Genomic DNA, 15670 nt, shown 5'->3' with positions numbered 1-15670 from the left:
ATGCATGAAAATTGAAGTATTCTAATTTTTGGTGGGCGGAATTAGCCGTTGTACAATGGTTGGGTTGGGTTATTTACACAGAAAATATATATATATAATTTTTTTAAATAAAGTAACAAATTATAAATTAAATAAAGTTTCATCAATTATTATTATTGAACAAATTTCACTTGATTCCTGCATTTTTCGAAATGTTCAAGATCACAAAAATGACAGGAATAAAGTCGGACAACGCGTTGTATACATGTTGGAACGTGTATACTAAACAGCCATCCAACTCATTGTACAACGGTTGGAGCGTGTCTACTCTGCATTACAGCTATTAGTACCAGCTATTAGTATTAGGAGATCTTCACATTTTTTAGTCAGCCTTCCATTGTGCGTCAGTAAATGATAGTTTATTGTAATTATTAAAAATATGGGGTGCGCCAACATTTTCTATTATTATTATTTTCAGTTCAAGAAAATAATTCATTATCGCTTGGCATCCCTTAGACGTTTGAAAATCGCTCCGTGTGCAGATCATGACGAATCTTCTAAGCGTCTTTAGATATACATTGGTAAACCACAAGCGTTCAATAAACATCCCGATTTTTGTAGCGCTATACTAGATTATGATATGACTGTGACTGTGTAAAGTACAATATTGATGGATCATCGTGGATCCGCTAAGTATTTAAGGTGCAGGGCTTATGTATCCTTTTATAGACGGTACGCGGAGTTTGTTATCATGTCAGGCATAGAAGTGTATTTTTCAGTCTTCGGTGTCGACGTAATTGTCCTAGTCGCTATTTCTTTACCGGAGCAATCCGTACTTATATCTGACTAAGGACTATCACTCCAGCAGCATTACCCAAAAAACTCATTCTCGTGAGGATGCTATCCAAGGCGCATTCCATAAAGGTGGTGTCACTAGACCAGCAACAATGTTTTGTACGTTTGATTGTCAAAGCAAAGTATTGGGAAACTAGAAAACAAATAATGAATTCGCCTTGTTTCATTCTGAGCTGACAGCCACATGGACATGGCGAAAGAAAAAAACAAATCAGCTGATTTACCAACACCACCTTTTCTAGATTCGCCTTGCTGCTATCAGACTGCTAACCGGCTCTCAGCGAACTTGAAAGAATCAGTTGATTGGCCGATTATAAATATAAATAAATATTTCATCAGAAACTCTTTAAATGTTGGAGATAATGACGACGAAAATGAAAATATTAGTTTTTGTGATTTGATTAGTTTAGCATATGTACGAGTTTAAGATCATTTTTCCTATTTTTTAGTCAAAAATTGTGGGATAATTATTTATGACAGTAGCGGTATATATTTTAATTCAATGATGTGATTGATTCACACAGAATACAAGCAACTATTTCAAAAATATCATTAATCCATGGGAAATCTATTCAAGGTAATAACGATACAGAACTGGTTTTTTGTTTTTGGCGTTTAAATATTTTAAATCTTAGAGCAGAATGCTTTATTATTTATATTCTGATTGAAATATTGACATTCAAAATACCAAATTGCAAAAAACAAAATACATGTAAATTTTTGTTGCTCTAGAACCAGCTTGTATGAATTCGCCTTGCCCATGACAATATTTTTGACAGTTGTTAAATGTGCTCATAAAATTGAAATCGTAAGCGGAGAATTGCTACTGATTTTGAAAAATTTCAACCAATAATTCCAGGGCTTTGGTTACTCTGGTTGAATTTAGAACAAATTATTTGCGACCCAGCGTTATAGTAGCTGGCAATACCATTACTAGTTGTACTTTTTATTTTGGTAAAAATTGAACAAAGCAACTTGAAGTTTTCCTTTCTACTAAGTTCCCAGTTAGTGCTTGAGCGAGAATATCTACATATTAATATCACATTTGGAGTACTATTATAACTGATACAAATAAACAAATCGTTTTAAAGCTTGCAATTCTTTACAAATGCGCATTACAAACTTTATATATTTTCTTTCACGAAAATTTGTGTAAGTAGTTTTGTAACCAACGGAGACAACTATAGAGGCACCGTTGTCCGGAAACAGCTGTTTGTCGAGTATGTTTCTTTGAACGTAGTAGGCGAGGGAACGAGATAGTACGATTCTAAGAGCAGTGCAACACTAAAAGAAACTGGTAAAAAATTTCCCAAAACAAAAGCGCGCGAAAGAGGGGAAAATTGCGCGCTAATTACCACTACTCATATAACAAGTTGAACAAAATTAAATCCATCATAAAACTTAAAACAATGTAAACCAAATTTAACAATAATTTCACTGTCGGTTTAATTAATAAATAATCGATTGCAGACAGTTGTGATCATTTAATTAGGAGAATACAAATCTACATTTTACTTACGACTTCAATGAGATCGCGTGCTCACACATACATAAATACATCACATGCACACAGAATACAAAGAGATGTTGTGTGGTATTGAAGAATTTCTTTGAGCGTTTTGGAGGGAAAATGCGTGTCAGTCGAAATTTGAGCGGGACAAAGAATAGACGTATGAGTTGACTGTGCGTTGCAGACCATTTATAAAAAATACGTGCGCTTTGTGAAATTAGAAAAAAATAATTACAAGGATAATAAATATTAATACAAAGCATCTAACACCTAATTAATTATATTATAAAATGTCGCAACCTTCGATAGCTTCATATTTTAATACGCGTAAGCGAGTCGCGACAGACGAAGCAGCTACCATAAAAAGTCGGGTAAGTTAGTGGTGATGAATAAATGTGCATGTGTGTGTAAAAATAAAGTGCCAGGCAATATCCTGTGGCGTCCTGCAGAATTTGACAAACGGACATTTTGTATGTGAAGGCATTTGGTAGTTTTTTAGTTCTGGACTCTTTACACACGTACGCATGTGAATGTGTATGTGATGTAATTTGCAACGCGCTCTTTTAAGGCAAATGTGCTCTTAAATATTGCATTAAAAATGTCTGGAAATGAATAAAGGTATAATTTGCATGGCTATTAAGGAAAGTGTGCCTTTAATTAAGTGCTGAACTTTCTTCAAAAATTATTCAATATATGAATTCATTTGAAGTGGATTCTGGGGCTTTTGCTGTGATTGTGCAAAGCTTGATAGAAAGTTCTAAGTCGATTTAAGTTTTTTCATCAATCGTGCGATTTTTTAAAGTAAACTTTGAATCTAACCGATTTACCTTATTTTTCATAGCGTTTAACCGACGACAATGCAATAACTTCCCTTCCACCTGGTCCCAGTGCTACGATAAATGAAAGTGATGGCGACGATATTGCCGCCATTAAGGCTGCTGCCTTGGGCATACGGACGCGATCCGGCCGCACTATCAAGCGTACACTATCCGGTACCCAATCATCCACCGAAGTGGTTAAGAAACAGAGTAAACTGGAACAAGCTCCGCTGCAACAACAAAAACTTGTGCAGTTCATTAAAAAGGGTCCGATGTCGCCACGTAAGAAACCAACGGCGATTAATGAGATGCAGAAGAAAAATGAACAAACGCCCAGTGCCACCATAGAAACAAAACTTATCAATGCCTTCTCTTCGAAAGACAATGTAACGAATGTGTTACGCGGCCTTAAAACTCCAACTAAGCAAATAATCAAGGGCTCTGGGGAAACACCATTGAAGCATGATGAATTGAAGGGTCTAGTGCGCAAGGAACTCAATTTCGATGAAGTAAAGACCAAATTGTCACGCAGCGCTAAACTGCAGCAATTAAAGGCTTCCCTATCGCGCATACAAGAGCTTGAAAAGACACGCAAGGCCCATGAAGATCGCAATCGTCGATTGCGCGAGGGACAAACCGTATCTCCGCTGAAGCAAACGGCGCCTATTGTGCAGCTTAAAGAATTCGATAAAATTGAATTGGAAGTATTGACTAGGTAAGTGTTGTTCAAAACTGACCAATCCAACCTATTTCCTTCCCTACCCCATTATATAATATCAATATTGCCCATGTTCCCAAGCTATTTACGCTTCAATATGGCCTACAAACACTAACCCGGTAAAACGAAAAAGCGTCCATCACACCAGCTATTGAGGTCATATTTTTTATAAATTATTGCATCGCTGTCTACAACTGTCACTGAGCGGTAAAAAATACCGACTTATTGCAAACTGCTTGCATTGCAATTGCCATCAGTCCGATGGTCATTCAGTCAGCTTAGCAGCGCACGTCGATACAATCATGCTACGTCATTGTCAAATATTTAGTTTGTAATTTTTTTCGTTCCCTTCCTAGTAGTTATCGCGCTGGTTTTGCTTACTACTGCAATTGAAAACTACACAAACTGGTCTTGTTTACATTTTCACGGGCAAAACAGCAGCAAATATACCTATAAAGATGCATTGTATTTTTGAATGCTAAATACTTACGAACATTTAGCGCATTTCTCTTCACTCTTACAATTTTCACTTCTTATCTTCTAATCCTTCCTCCTTTTTTATATCCCTATCCTTATTGTACATTCAAAGGCTGGTTTGTTTGTTTTCTTTTGGCTCGTAACTTATCGTTTTCCAGGGGTGGTTTTGTAACGGCCGTTTTTGATTTCTTGTTGCGAGAAATTCTTTCTTAGTACGGCAGGTAGCTGAGAAATGCATACTCATGCCAAGGCATGTACATGTACATGGATATGCTTTTTTGATTTGATGTGTAACTCCTGCTGTAAAAAAAAAACGAATTTTTCTTAATGCCATATATGTATGTATATATATAATTACCGCATGCACCCTTTTTGGGTGTTTGGCCGAGCTCCTCCTCTTATTTGTGGCGTGCGTCATGGTGCTCCATTCCACAAAATGTAAGACAACGAAACATGTCACATACGGAAGTAGCTCCAGAACTCTAGCTGGGAAGCGGGGATTTCTATCTTCATTGGATGGGAGTAGAACACAAATACACTTACTGTCATAAGTCCACGCTCCTCATTTGGGGGGATTTGAAAAAGTAGCATGAAAAAGGTTTTTAAGATTTTATAATATAATAATAAATAATTACAATAATACGTTTTTATTTTTTATAACTAATTTAGCGACATTAAATTTATTAAAAAAAAAAAAGAAAATTTATTAAAAAAAGAAAATTTATTAAAAAAAGAAAATTTTGTAAAAAAAGAAAATTTAAGAAAAAAAAGGAATATTTATAAAAAAAAAAAAATTTATAAAAAAAGAAAATTTATTTAAAAAAGAAAATTTATTAAAAAAAGAAAATTATTAAAAAAAGAAAATTTATTAAAAAAAGAAAATTAAAAAAAAAAAAGAAAATTTATATTATTAAAAAAAAATTTTATTAAAAAAAGAAAATTTATTGAAAAAAAGAAAATTTATTAAAAAAAGAAACTTCTTCAAAAAGGCATAACTTACTTTAGATCACACAAATTAAAAAGCAAATAATAAATTTTTTTCGAAACGCAAAAATGAATTACTCAAAAAGTCTACGCTCATTTATAAAAAAATTAAAATATTCAGATGCACCAGATATTTATATAGGTATTTTTTAATACCCGACGTTGTATACCCCCGGGCTTTTTGTGGATGTAAAATCCCGCCAAATGCCTGTTAAATATCAAAAAAAAAAAAATCAGAAACTCAAAAATATGTACATTTTTAGTTGCCCAAGACGTTTCAACGATTCGGAGGATTAACCAAATCGCCCCTGCGAGATGTCTGTTTTAGTAGCGTTGGATCTGTCGAAGGCTTTCGACACAGTCAGCCATTCCACGCAAACTACATATGTACTTATGTGGTCGGTAATCTTCTGTCATTTTTCGCGACCACAGCTCACAACAGAAGATGAGTTCCGCATTGCGGCGTCCTTTCACCCTTGCTTTTCAGTTTTTAAATATCGAAGCTTCCCTAAACAACAAAGGAAAACTACCTTTTGGTCTCTTGCGCTGACGAATGTTTAATAATGGCGTCCGGCAATGTCATTGATGACTTCTGTTCCAAAGTGAACGTTTATCTTGTCAGCCATTTTCACTTTTTCACTGAGAGGATCTCCAGCTTTCCTGTTCATCTCCAGTTCAAGGTGAAAGTCGATGACACACCAATACTACTGACCGTTAACAATTATTCCCAATCGTTCCCACGACAGTCGATTCTATGTTACCGGAACGGCCCGGATTTATATCACTGCCACTTCAGCAGCATTCTCCATAAATGTATGGGGAATGTTTATGCTGCTACAACAACAACAACCATTAACAATCCCAACATTTTTGGTGCCACCTTCTACAGTTTGCTCTCCTTCTTGGCGCATACAACAGCAATTGCCACTAAGGCCTAAAACCACAGGCTCTCAACTACTAAGGTCCTCAAATCGCTAGCGGGTAGCACTTGGGATAAATACAAAGAAATGTTGCTGGCGACATCTAAAGCAATTGGTTGGACGGTTCTAAATTACGATGCATCCGTCTGGTCGCCCGACACTAGTGCTTCGCAGTGGATAAAGCTTCTGCCCTGCCCTGACAGAATACTTCTATCAGGATAGCTACGTGATGCCCCCCCCAGCAACACTTTCACAACGAGACTTCTATGCTCCCGTTCAAGGAGCACAGTAAGTGGCTCAACAGAAAATTCTGCTGGGTTTTTGCTGTAGGAATCACTCTAGCAGCCACTTGCTAGATCCTGGGTCTTACCCTTTCCTAAAAATCCAAAGCTCTTTCAACATAGCTGAAAATGTGAGTTTAACACCTCCACAGTTCGTACGTAGTACAACGCTTTAAAAATAGAGTAGTTGACAAAGGTCGTGAGGCCCAAAACAAATTTTTACAGAAGCTGACGAAAGATGAATATTGAGGGAAATCAAGAAAGATCCAAGCATAAGTGCTCCACCTGTGACAAAATAAGTTCAGTTGAGGAAAAGAAGCGATACCCGGAAACTAGAAGGGGAATTCTCCGTAATGTTTATTTTCATGCGAGAACACCTGGAAACAAACCATTTTTCAATGTGCGAAGTATAAAGTCCAGAGTGCAGTTTGCTAAAAGTCAGTCATGCCATAGATTTCTTACGGTGTATTCTATTTTAGAGATGTTATGAATAATGCGGTACGAGAAGGCTAAATTAAGTTAATTTTGAAGCCAACTTAGTAACCACAGATTGAGATTTCATAACTGTCCATCCATCGCTATCTGCTCACTTAGCTCGACCGATTCTTATGATATGGTCAAGATCTGCAGAAGTTATTCATTTTCAAAAATAATTTTTCGGTCATGCCCATTGAATTTGGATATAATAAAACGCAAGTTCAAAGCGACTAAAGAATAGTAAAGATTAAAAAAAAAAGTTTGGTAAGCTGTTACAATAGCAACTTTACAAAAGTTTGGTTTTCTTGTGTTTTCCTCGTGTTTGTAATTTTTTACCGAATTGCAGTATTTATATTCATTTCCATAGACGTACAATAGTCTGCAAAGCTACCTTCTTCATTTTCGTGTATGTGTGTGGTCGTATGTATGTGTATGTATGATTACATGTGACTCAGCTTTTAGCGCAAAATTTTAAAAATTCCCGAATTGGATTCCAAATTACTGAGGTGTACTTTAACTTTGAACTCACTTGAGAATTGTAAAGCGTTTATCTAATATAGTATAAGGATCCTTAAAGTCTTGCGCTTAACGTTGCAGACAGCCGAATAATGAGGCACGCATTTAACGTCGGCAATTTGCGATTGCATTTGAGTCGTTGCGTATCTTATATATATATATGTATATATACATATATATATATAATTGGCGCGTACACCCTTTTGGATGTTTGACCGAGCTCCTCCTCCTATTTGTGGTGTGCGTTTTGATGTTGTCTTAGGTCGTAGTATTATCGGTAGTCCTCGTATAGACTTATATACCTATATGTACATATCTATTTAGATGTTTACATGTATGAGGCTAGTCCCGCTTGCAAATGTGGAAAAAATGTGCAATCATTAAGTAAAATGAAATCCACATGTCAAATAAATCCACAGGAAATAGTAACGTTATTTTTATAAGTCGAAGAGCCTGGTAGGGATATTTGATATATTGCCACCTGAATTTTACTAACAGAAAATCCAAAATTCACTTTTTGATAGAGATTTTAAAATTTCTTAAGATGTAATTCGGCTTTGGTATTTTGTGAAAAATTATCAAACATGCGTTTCCTTTTCAAAATACCTTTAACTTTTATAACATTTTTAGCTTAACCTGTAAAAAAAATAGCTGGTTATGGCTAAGCATTTCTGGTGACTGTTTTTGCCTATATGTATGTAGCCCTTAATGTTATTCTTGCAAATTTCCAATTCAATGAAGCGTAAATTAGCATTGAAATGTCACACCTTTGCCTACTACATTTAAATACAAGAATATGTAAAGACCAATTTTAATATTTGTAACCATTTTCGTTCTCTGGCAGCCCCGCAAAGACATTTAAAACACCCACTAAAATACCGCCACCCACACCAGACAAAAATGAACTTATGTCACCACGCCACACAGATGTTTCGAAACGTCTTCTCTTCAGCCCGGCCAAAAAGGGCTCTCCTTCCAAACTGGTGGTGCCTCCTGCGTATCAACGTTTTATGAGCCTTGCCGAATCAAGTAAAGCTGGTCAACTGCTATTGCCTTTTAAATATCGTCATCTTATTGAGATTTTCAAGGGTGTGGACTCCGTTTGTGCCATGTTCCATAATCGCAAGGAGTGCATAACATTCAAAAAATTGAAACCCGCTGTTCAACGGATGATACGGAAGAATTTCACTGAAACACATTTGGCACAAATTAAAAGTGTGTATCCTGATGCATTCATATTTTCACAAATGAAAATGCGCAACTATGGCTCCACTTCGAAGGCAGACTATTTCCAATTGGTCATTTGTCCCAATGTCGAAGGCACCGCAGTGGATAAAGTAAAACCCTATAATATTGAGGAAGATGTTGCCGATAATATATTGAACGCTGCTCAAACGTGTACGATGAATCCTCAAGTGATGACCGAGCGTTTACAACGCTTTACAAACACTTTACTGCAACGCGTTCTAGATGAACATGAAAAGTTTTTGCTTACACTCGATCCACCAATTAACATTCCAAAGTCGAAAGTGACGCGTTGGCATCCAGATTTCGATTTGGAGAATTGTTCAGAGATTGAATGCGCTCACCTACCGCAACCACCGAATGTGGAAAAATACTCTTCGGCACGCGATATATTGTCTACAGCGCGTAATCTTTTTAATTGTGCCACGCCAATGGAGCGTGCATTAGAACGCTACGAAGCCAAGTTGAAAGCAACACGCGTAGCAGAAGAGAAGGCAAATAATGAAACCAAAATTGCGTCAGTGGCAATTGAAAAAGTGGAAATCGGCAGTAAAGATGTGGTCTCAACACCAGTTAAAAGTGTCACTTCAGCCACAGTGACGACTGTCGCATCAGCATTGCCAGAAACTCCAGTGACAACTGCAACTGCCGCTTCCGCAAACACAACTGGCACTAGTGACGCTATGTCTAATTTATTGAAAGGTGTGCCAAAATCTTTGTTGGAAAAAATACGCGCTAAGCAAGCAGCAAAGGCGTTAGACGCTATGACAAGGCGGCCATCACAGGACCAAGAAGCCACTATGTATTCACGTCTGCCCGAATTAGCACGTCATTTGCGAAACGTTTTCATTACCGAACGCAAGGGCGTGCTTATGTTGGATATTGTGATCAAAAAGATACAGAATAGTTACCGGGCATGTCTGACGGCACAGGAAATTGAATCGCACTTGAAGCTTATGGCCAAAGAGGTACCAGCTTGGGTATCCTTCCATGAGGTGCGCAAGTCAATGTACCTTAAAATAGTGCGTGAAATGGAATTGAAAAAAGTGATTGCTCAGTTGGAAAAAGTAGCAAATGGAAAGAGCAAATAATTCACCAAGGCGAATCTATTAAAGGCGGTGTTGGTAAATCAGCTGATTTGTTTTTGTTTTTTTCTTACGCTGTGTTCATGTGGCTGTCAACACAGAATGAAACAAGGCGAATTAATTTGTTGTTTTCTACTTCGTCAATACTTTGCCGTGACAATCAAACGTACAAAACATTGTTGTTGGTCTAGTGCCACCGCCTTTAATAAATGCGCCTTGTAATTTACAGTGAAACTATCTAATTTTTGGATACGCGTAGGTTTATAATTTTTGAGTTTATGAATCTAGTTGGACAAATGTCATTAAGCAAATATTATTTTGTTATGAATATTTTTAAAAGGTTTTTGCTAGTTTACTTTAAGTAAAAAATGTGGCCTATATTTGAATGCCACAAATAATGCCCCCCAATTTCGTTTACGGACAAAACTTCGTCAATGTTTATTAAAGTTTAGATTGAACTGAAGGTTTTTTTTTTTTTTTGGTGAGATTCGCCTATATTTCTTTGTCACACAATTAATCTTAAGAAATAATGTTCAGTAGGTAATGCTTATGATTATGCCGTTTCTTATAATATGTGTCTAGTGGACTGGCCTTAGAGTTATCGATGCAACATTTTGCTTTCTATTTTTAGTACGTGACGTGCTTTTGATTTGTGCATTTCTTTTGAAATTATATAAGTTAGACATTACGATATATTTATTTTCGGCTATTATCGGAAAATAACTTAAGAGACAGTTACATATTTCAGCGACATGACTCGGGGCAACAAACCGGCTTTCCATTCTATATGCTCCGTTCTTAATTCCTAGAGTTATAGGTACTACCATTATACCCTTGACTATTTTGTCCGGGATTTAGATAATTTCCTGTACTAAAAACCAAAAAAAAAAAAAATATAAATATTAATAAAAATATACTTTATATAAAACTAGCATCACCCAGTGGGCTTCGCACCACCATACATAAAATGTTTTTTTTATATCGCAAGAAATTTTTCATATTAAGTTTTCTTTATAGAACTCGTAAAATGTTTAAACAGTTTAATTAGTTGATTTTTTTTCATTCAACATACTTTCTAAAGATGTCACAATAGCCTTTTCTGTACTTTTTAAAATTTGATTGTGGTGGTCACCTATATACAGGTAAGGTGAAAGAGCCGATAAAAACTTGTAATTAAACTTTGATTCTTTAATTTCCATTTCAATTTTTTACGCTAAATAAATTATGCTGAAATAAATAAAGTTAAAAATGTTTTTCCAAGGGCTCCTGGAGCATTCAATTTTTTATTATATTTTCGTCCAAAATGACTTGCAATTCGATAAAAGCATCATTGATTATTGCGTCACGCAAATGTATGTATTCCTCTGATCTCAATCGGGCTTGACTATGACGGATGAAATTGAATAGCTCACTTTCAATTTTGTCGTACATATCGACGATATATTGATGAGAAAGTTGATTGCATCGCAAAATAAAATTGTTTTCTTGAGGGCGAATCATCAATCGATACGAATAAAAATTCATCGCACTGACGGTTTTCGTTGATTTTTGACCTGCAATGCAAAAATTAATTAGCGTATGAAAATTATTTAAAAATCATATTTCAACAAAAATAAAATGTGTATGTACCAGTTGTTGGATTTATCATTGGTATGTTGATATGATAGGGGACGACCTCTCCAAAACAAAATGGGGTATTGCAATGCATCATAACAGCGATGGAGTTCTGAAATACGTTGTAATTGCTCATTTCTACGATACAAAACAATATCTCGTGACCGAAACTGTTCACCAACCACAACAATGGCTACTTCATCAATCGTTGCTACATTGAATCGTCTGGCGTGCTCCCCAATTGGTGTTTTATCGGCTTTTATTATGATTTTGTGGCCATCGGTGGGCATCAGATCGAGTGCCACTTTGAACAATTTCACCAATTCATTGTGTTGATGGAACATTATTTGCAATTCATTCACGATTGATCTTCTCGTATTCGTCGAAATTGCACAGCGCTGATCTAATTCACGATTCTTATCACCAATAAAATATATTTGCAAAAACTGAATTCCAACGACAGCAAATTAATATTAACATAAACACTTACAACCACAACAGTACAACAGAAACGCTCATAAGCATAAAATGTCATAACTCAGGAACGGCTGCACCGATTTCAATCAAACTTCACACAAACCACCTCCTCAAAGATAGAAAAGAACTCTAAAATTTGTGTGTCAATCGGTTTGGCGGCTCTTGAGTTATAAGATTACCAAGGAAATGTAACTTCTTTTTATATATATAGATTTGAGTAATAAAGAAAAATATTTTGTTTGTCCGAATTACTTAGCTTAAGCTCTTTGTTTTCTGTATGATATACAAATGTACTGTTTAAAGTGAAAATTTTTAAATTTGCATTCATTGAAAATATTAGTCAAGTGAGATTTTTGTTATTTAGTATTTTTATTAATGATTTCCTCGTATTGATATATAAAATATAATATTTCATAAGCATTACACTTAAGGTGACACTGTATTAGTTAATTAGTTTGTATGTGCATTTTGGACAATGCAATTGCAATTTCCTCAGAGAACTACAACATTCATTCAATCACGCATCACTTCACTTAATATTCATTTAATTTAAATGACCAGTAACTCTTGTTTAAAATATTCGCATTAACCGTTTATAAATATGATATATTTTATGGAAAGTAAATAAAAATGATTGACAAATGGCTTTGGTTTTAATATTTGTATTTAGATCTGATTATCATTGGGCTGGGGATATTACAATAAGAATTGTCTCGATAGCGTTGTCGTTGTAGCATCATAAACATTCCCAATACGCGGACAGGGAATGCTGCTGAAGTGACGATCCTTGGTCGCATATAAATCGGGGTCGTTTCGGTAACGTAGAACCGACTGTCATGGGAACGGCAGACAAAGAGTTTCGATAGCATTGTTGGTTTTGCTGTCATTCCCCATACTTTTTTCTGGAATGGTGCTGCAATTACAGTCCTTCGCTAGATATAAATGTGGGTCGTTCCGAATAGAGTTGACTGTCGTGGGAACGTTTCGGTAGTGTATTTCTCATCGCTAGTAGCTAAATTTCGGCTAGTGGTTTAAGAACTACATTTACGGTCAAAAATAAAGTCTATTTGAGTTTCACCAATTGATGTAATATTTTTAGTAGGTACATACATTAGGTCCATTTATATATACATATTTGACTGCTTTTACGTAGTTAGAAATGTTCTCTTGCGACAAGTTGTAATCGGTTTTAAGGCCGTTCATTCAACAACAATAAATATTCTATGCATTTTATGGTGATCACATACACAGGCTCATCTAAATCCAGTGGCTAAAGTCGGTATTTATATTAAAAAAAGTTAAAAAAGAGATTTGTTTATGCTTGTTTTAGTAGTGTATTTTTAAATTTTTAGAAATTTCATTAAGGGGTTAGGGGTAGTCAGAATTTTCCAAAATTGTTTCTTAAAGTATAATATCTGGAAAATATTGTGTGAAAATTTGAAGTGAATCCGACAAATACTTTTCGAGTTATTCAACAATTAACAAAGGGCGCTCCGGAGCGTTTGAGAGCAAGTAACCACGTATGAAAGTGGCAGATAAGCGCGCTAACGATAACACCCGAGAAGGTAGAATGCTACGTAGACAACAGCAAATCGATATTTTGGAGCTGCTATGACGGCTGAGAACTATTATATGGCCCAGGAATAGATGGCACACTATAAGCAAAAAAGTATACAGGTCTTGAAAAACTCGTGCCTGATCGAAGGATTTTTTTTTTTCAAAAATTTAGATATTTTTTAACAATTGTCGGTTTTTTCTTGAAAATCTGGAAAATATTTACTGAAGCCGCTATATTGTTAATTTTGAAAAAAAAAAACTTCGACCAGGCTCAAGATTATCTATTAATAAAACTAATTTCTCTTGTCCGATTGATTTTCGATGAATCTCTAAGGACTTGTGATGATCACCGTAAAGGACTTCTGGAGAAACGGGCTCCACACAAACAGCGATACTCTTTACAATTATTTTTTTTTTTTTGAAATTTTCCTAAAGTCAAGTCGAAATATGTTTTTATTTTTGTAAAATAAGGCAATTGACTAGCAAAAAAAAATTATTAAGTCATAATTTTTTCGGTCCTCTGACTACCCCTAACCCATTAAGAAAAAAAACGTATTAAGGTGTTTTAATAGCGGACATGACATCATGCCTTCGCACAGTTTTTCAATCATGATTGATGAAATGTTAGTATACCAATTAGTTTCGATTACTTTCTTTAACAGTTTGACGTTAGTGGAAATCTGCTGGCGTTTCTCTCTTTTTAAAATAGACCACATATTATATTTTCAATGGGATTAAGGTCTGGACTATTTCCTGGCCACGCCATTGATTCCATTCTCAAAAGAGATTTATATTCATTTACATACCTATAAAGAGACTACTGTTGTAGTAATGTCATTTTGTTAAAAGAAATTGGTTTAAATTTCTATGATATGCTTACCGACTTCGATCGATTGCAAAGTGAATAATCGTCCTGAAATATATTGTTTCCTTCGTGCTCTGACGACTGCTCAATTGTTGGAAAAATGCCTTGTTTAATGATTTCAATATGCGCAGAAGAGTTTATATTTCCTCCAAGAAACAAAATTATTCCAACACCGTAGGTTATTATTGCTTTAAGCTAGGGCTAGTTGTTGTTGTGATATGCCCTACACTGACAGGGTTACCATTACTGTTAAAACAACAACAACAACATTGCTTTAAGCTGAATTTTTCACAGTACTCTGAACGCAGTTATGGCTACATCTTTCATTTGTCTGCGGCGCACTACGCTTCTTGCATCTGAGGTACATAAATAGATTTATTTTACACTCATCTGAAAATTTGACTCGTGCCCAGTCGTTATGTGTCCAATTTCGCCTCTTCTGACACTAGTTTAAGCGGGCGGACCGCTTTTTTTGCTGTCAGAAGGCTTGCGGTTTTTGTAGCAGTAACATTCCATTCCAGAAGGGTCTTTTTTCGGGTCTGTGACTCATTAAATTTGCTTCTCCCAAGCGACGCTGCACAGTCGAGGGGCTGATTTCCATGTTATTCCTATGCTTTAACTTTGAAGGAATATCTGCTGCAGTTCTGGATCGTTTGCGCAGAGCTGCTATCTTGACCATGTCTCTCATCACTCTCAGTTGCCTCTCGTGGACGTCTACTTCTAAAACGGTGTGATGAACTCTCCGTTTCCGAATATTTCACCCAGAAACTTCTTACGGACGCTTCATTGCATGTATTATACGCGAAATTTCGACATTTCATAGTCGACATTTTGCCGCTTATTGGAAATTATGTTTTGGTTCTCGGATAAAACCATTGCTGAAGTCAAATTAAAGCAACACTATTGTGAAAATGAAAAGGTATCCGTTACGCATTTAAAATCGGAGGTAAAGCACCGTAACAGGAAAAAAATTACCGCGATCGTTTTTTTTACCGTAAGCGTATACCGGGCCTTTGAAAAGTTCGCAGTACGTCGGCCCGTAAACCTGACGATTGACGTTTAGAATCTTTTTCACATTAGTCGATTCTATTTTGCCGGAACGATCAGGATTTAATTCCCGGCCGTATGTCTTAAAATTTAATGGGGGATTTTTATACTGTTATGGTGCTCACCCATTCACCAACGTGAACGTACGCCCGTAGCAGCTGATACGGTGAAAGAACCGGAACGGTGGTGAGAATTAATTTACATACATGGGGCTCTCATTAGTTTAATCGTGTCAGCTGACACGG

General features: G+C 35.9%; 1 protein-coding gene and 1 long non-coding RNA gene across 4 annotated transcripts; one reads left to right on the top strand and one right to left on the bottom strand.

Moving 5' to 3' along the window:
* The first annotated feature begins 1774 nt into the window (after positions 1 to 1774).
* Positions 1775 to 12602, top strand: LOC128865878 (DNA replication factor Cdt1). Of its 2 annotated transcripts, none has more exons than XM_054106270.1 (4): positions 1775 to 1986; positions 2305 to 2715; positions 3186 to 3877; positions 8380 to 12602. In XM_054106270.1, exons 2-4 carry the CDS (start codon positions 2635 to 2637, stop codon positions 9869 to 9871), a joined length of 2265 nt encoding a protein of 754 aa, XP_053962245.1. In that variant the 5' UTR covers positions 1775 to 1986; positions 2305 to 2634; the 3' UTR covers positions 9872 to 12602. The 2 variants fall into 2 exon arrangements, with proteins under 2 accessions (XP_053962245.1, XP_053962244.1); XM_054106269.1 differs by having other exon boundaries at positions 1775 to 2245.
* A 17-nt stretch (positions 12603 to 12619) lies between these two features.
* Positions 12620 to 14914, bottom strand: LOC128865879 (uncharacterized). 2 transcript variants are annotated; one of them, XR_008454907.1, is made up of 4 exons: positions 14394 to 14914; positions 14147 to 14319; positions 13067 to 13226; positions 12620 to 12994 (listed from the first exon to the last, which is right to left on the bottom strand). It is a non-coding gene; the product is annotated as an uncharacterized LOC128865879 (long non-coding RNA). The 2 variants fall into 2 exon arrangements; XR_008454906.1 differs by having other exon boundaries at positions 14164 to 14319.
* Between the last annotated feature and the right edge of the window lie 756 nt (positions 14915 to 15670).

The sequence above is a fragment of the Anastrepha ludens genome, chromosome 6 (assembly GCF_028408465.1).
Source record: "Anastrepha ludens isolate Willacy chromosome 6, idAnaLude1.1, whole genome shotgun sequence".
Classification (NCBI taxonomy): domain Eukaryota; kingdom Metazoa; phylum Arthropoda; class Insecta; order Diptera; family Tephritidae; genus Anastrepha; species Anastrepha ludens.
Note: the sequence above shows the minus strand (reverse complement) of the source record. Positions and strands in the feature narration are given on the sequence as shown.

Excerpts from the sequence above, each read along its gene's own strand:
- LOC128865878 (XM_054106270.1), top strand. The coding sequence starts at position 2,635 with ATGTCGCAACCTTCGATAGCTTCATATTTTAATACGCGTAAGCGAGTC. Across the intron at positions 2,716-3,185 it reads CAGCTACCATAAAAAGTCGG|CGTTTAACCGACGACAATGC; the intron begins GTAAGTTAGTGG and ends TATTTTTCATAG. Across the intron at positions 3,878-8,379 it reads GAATTGGAAGTATTGACTAG|CCCCGCAAAGACATTTAAAA; the intron begins GTAAGTGTTGTT and ends GTTCTCTGGCAG.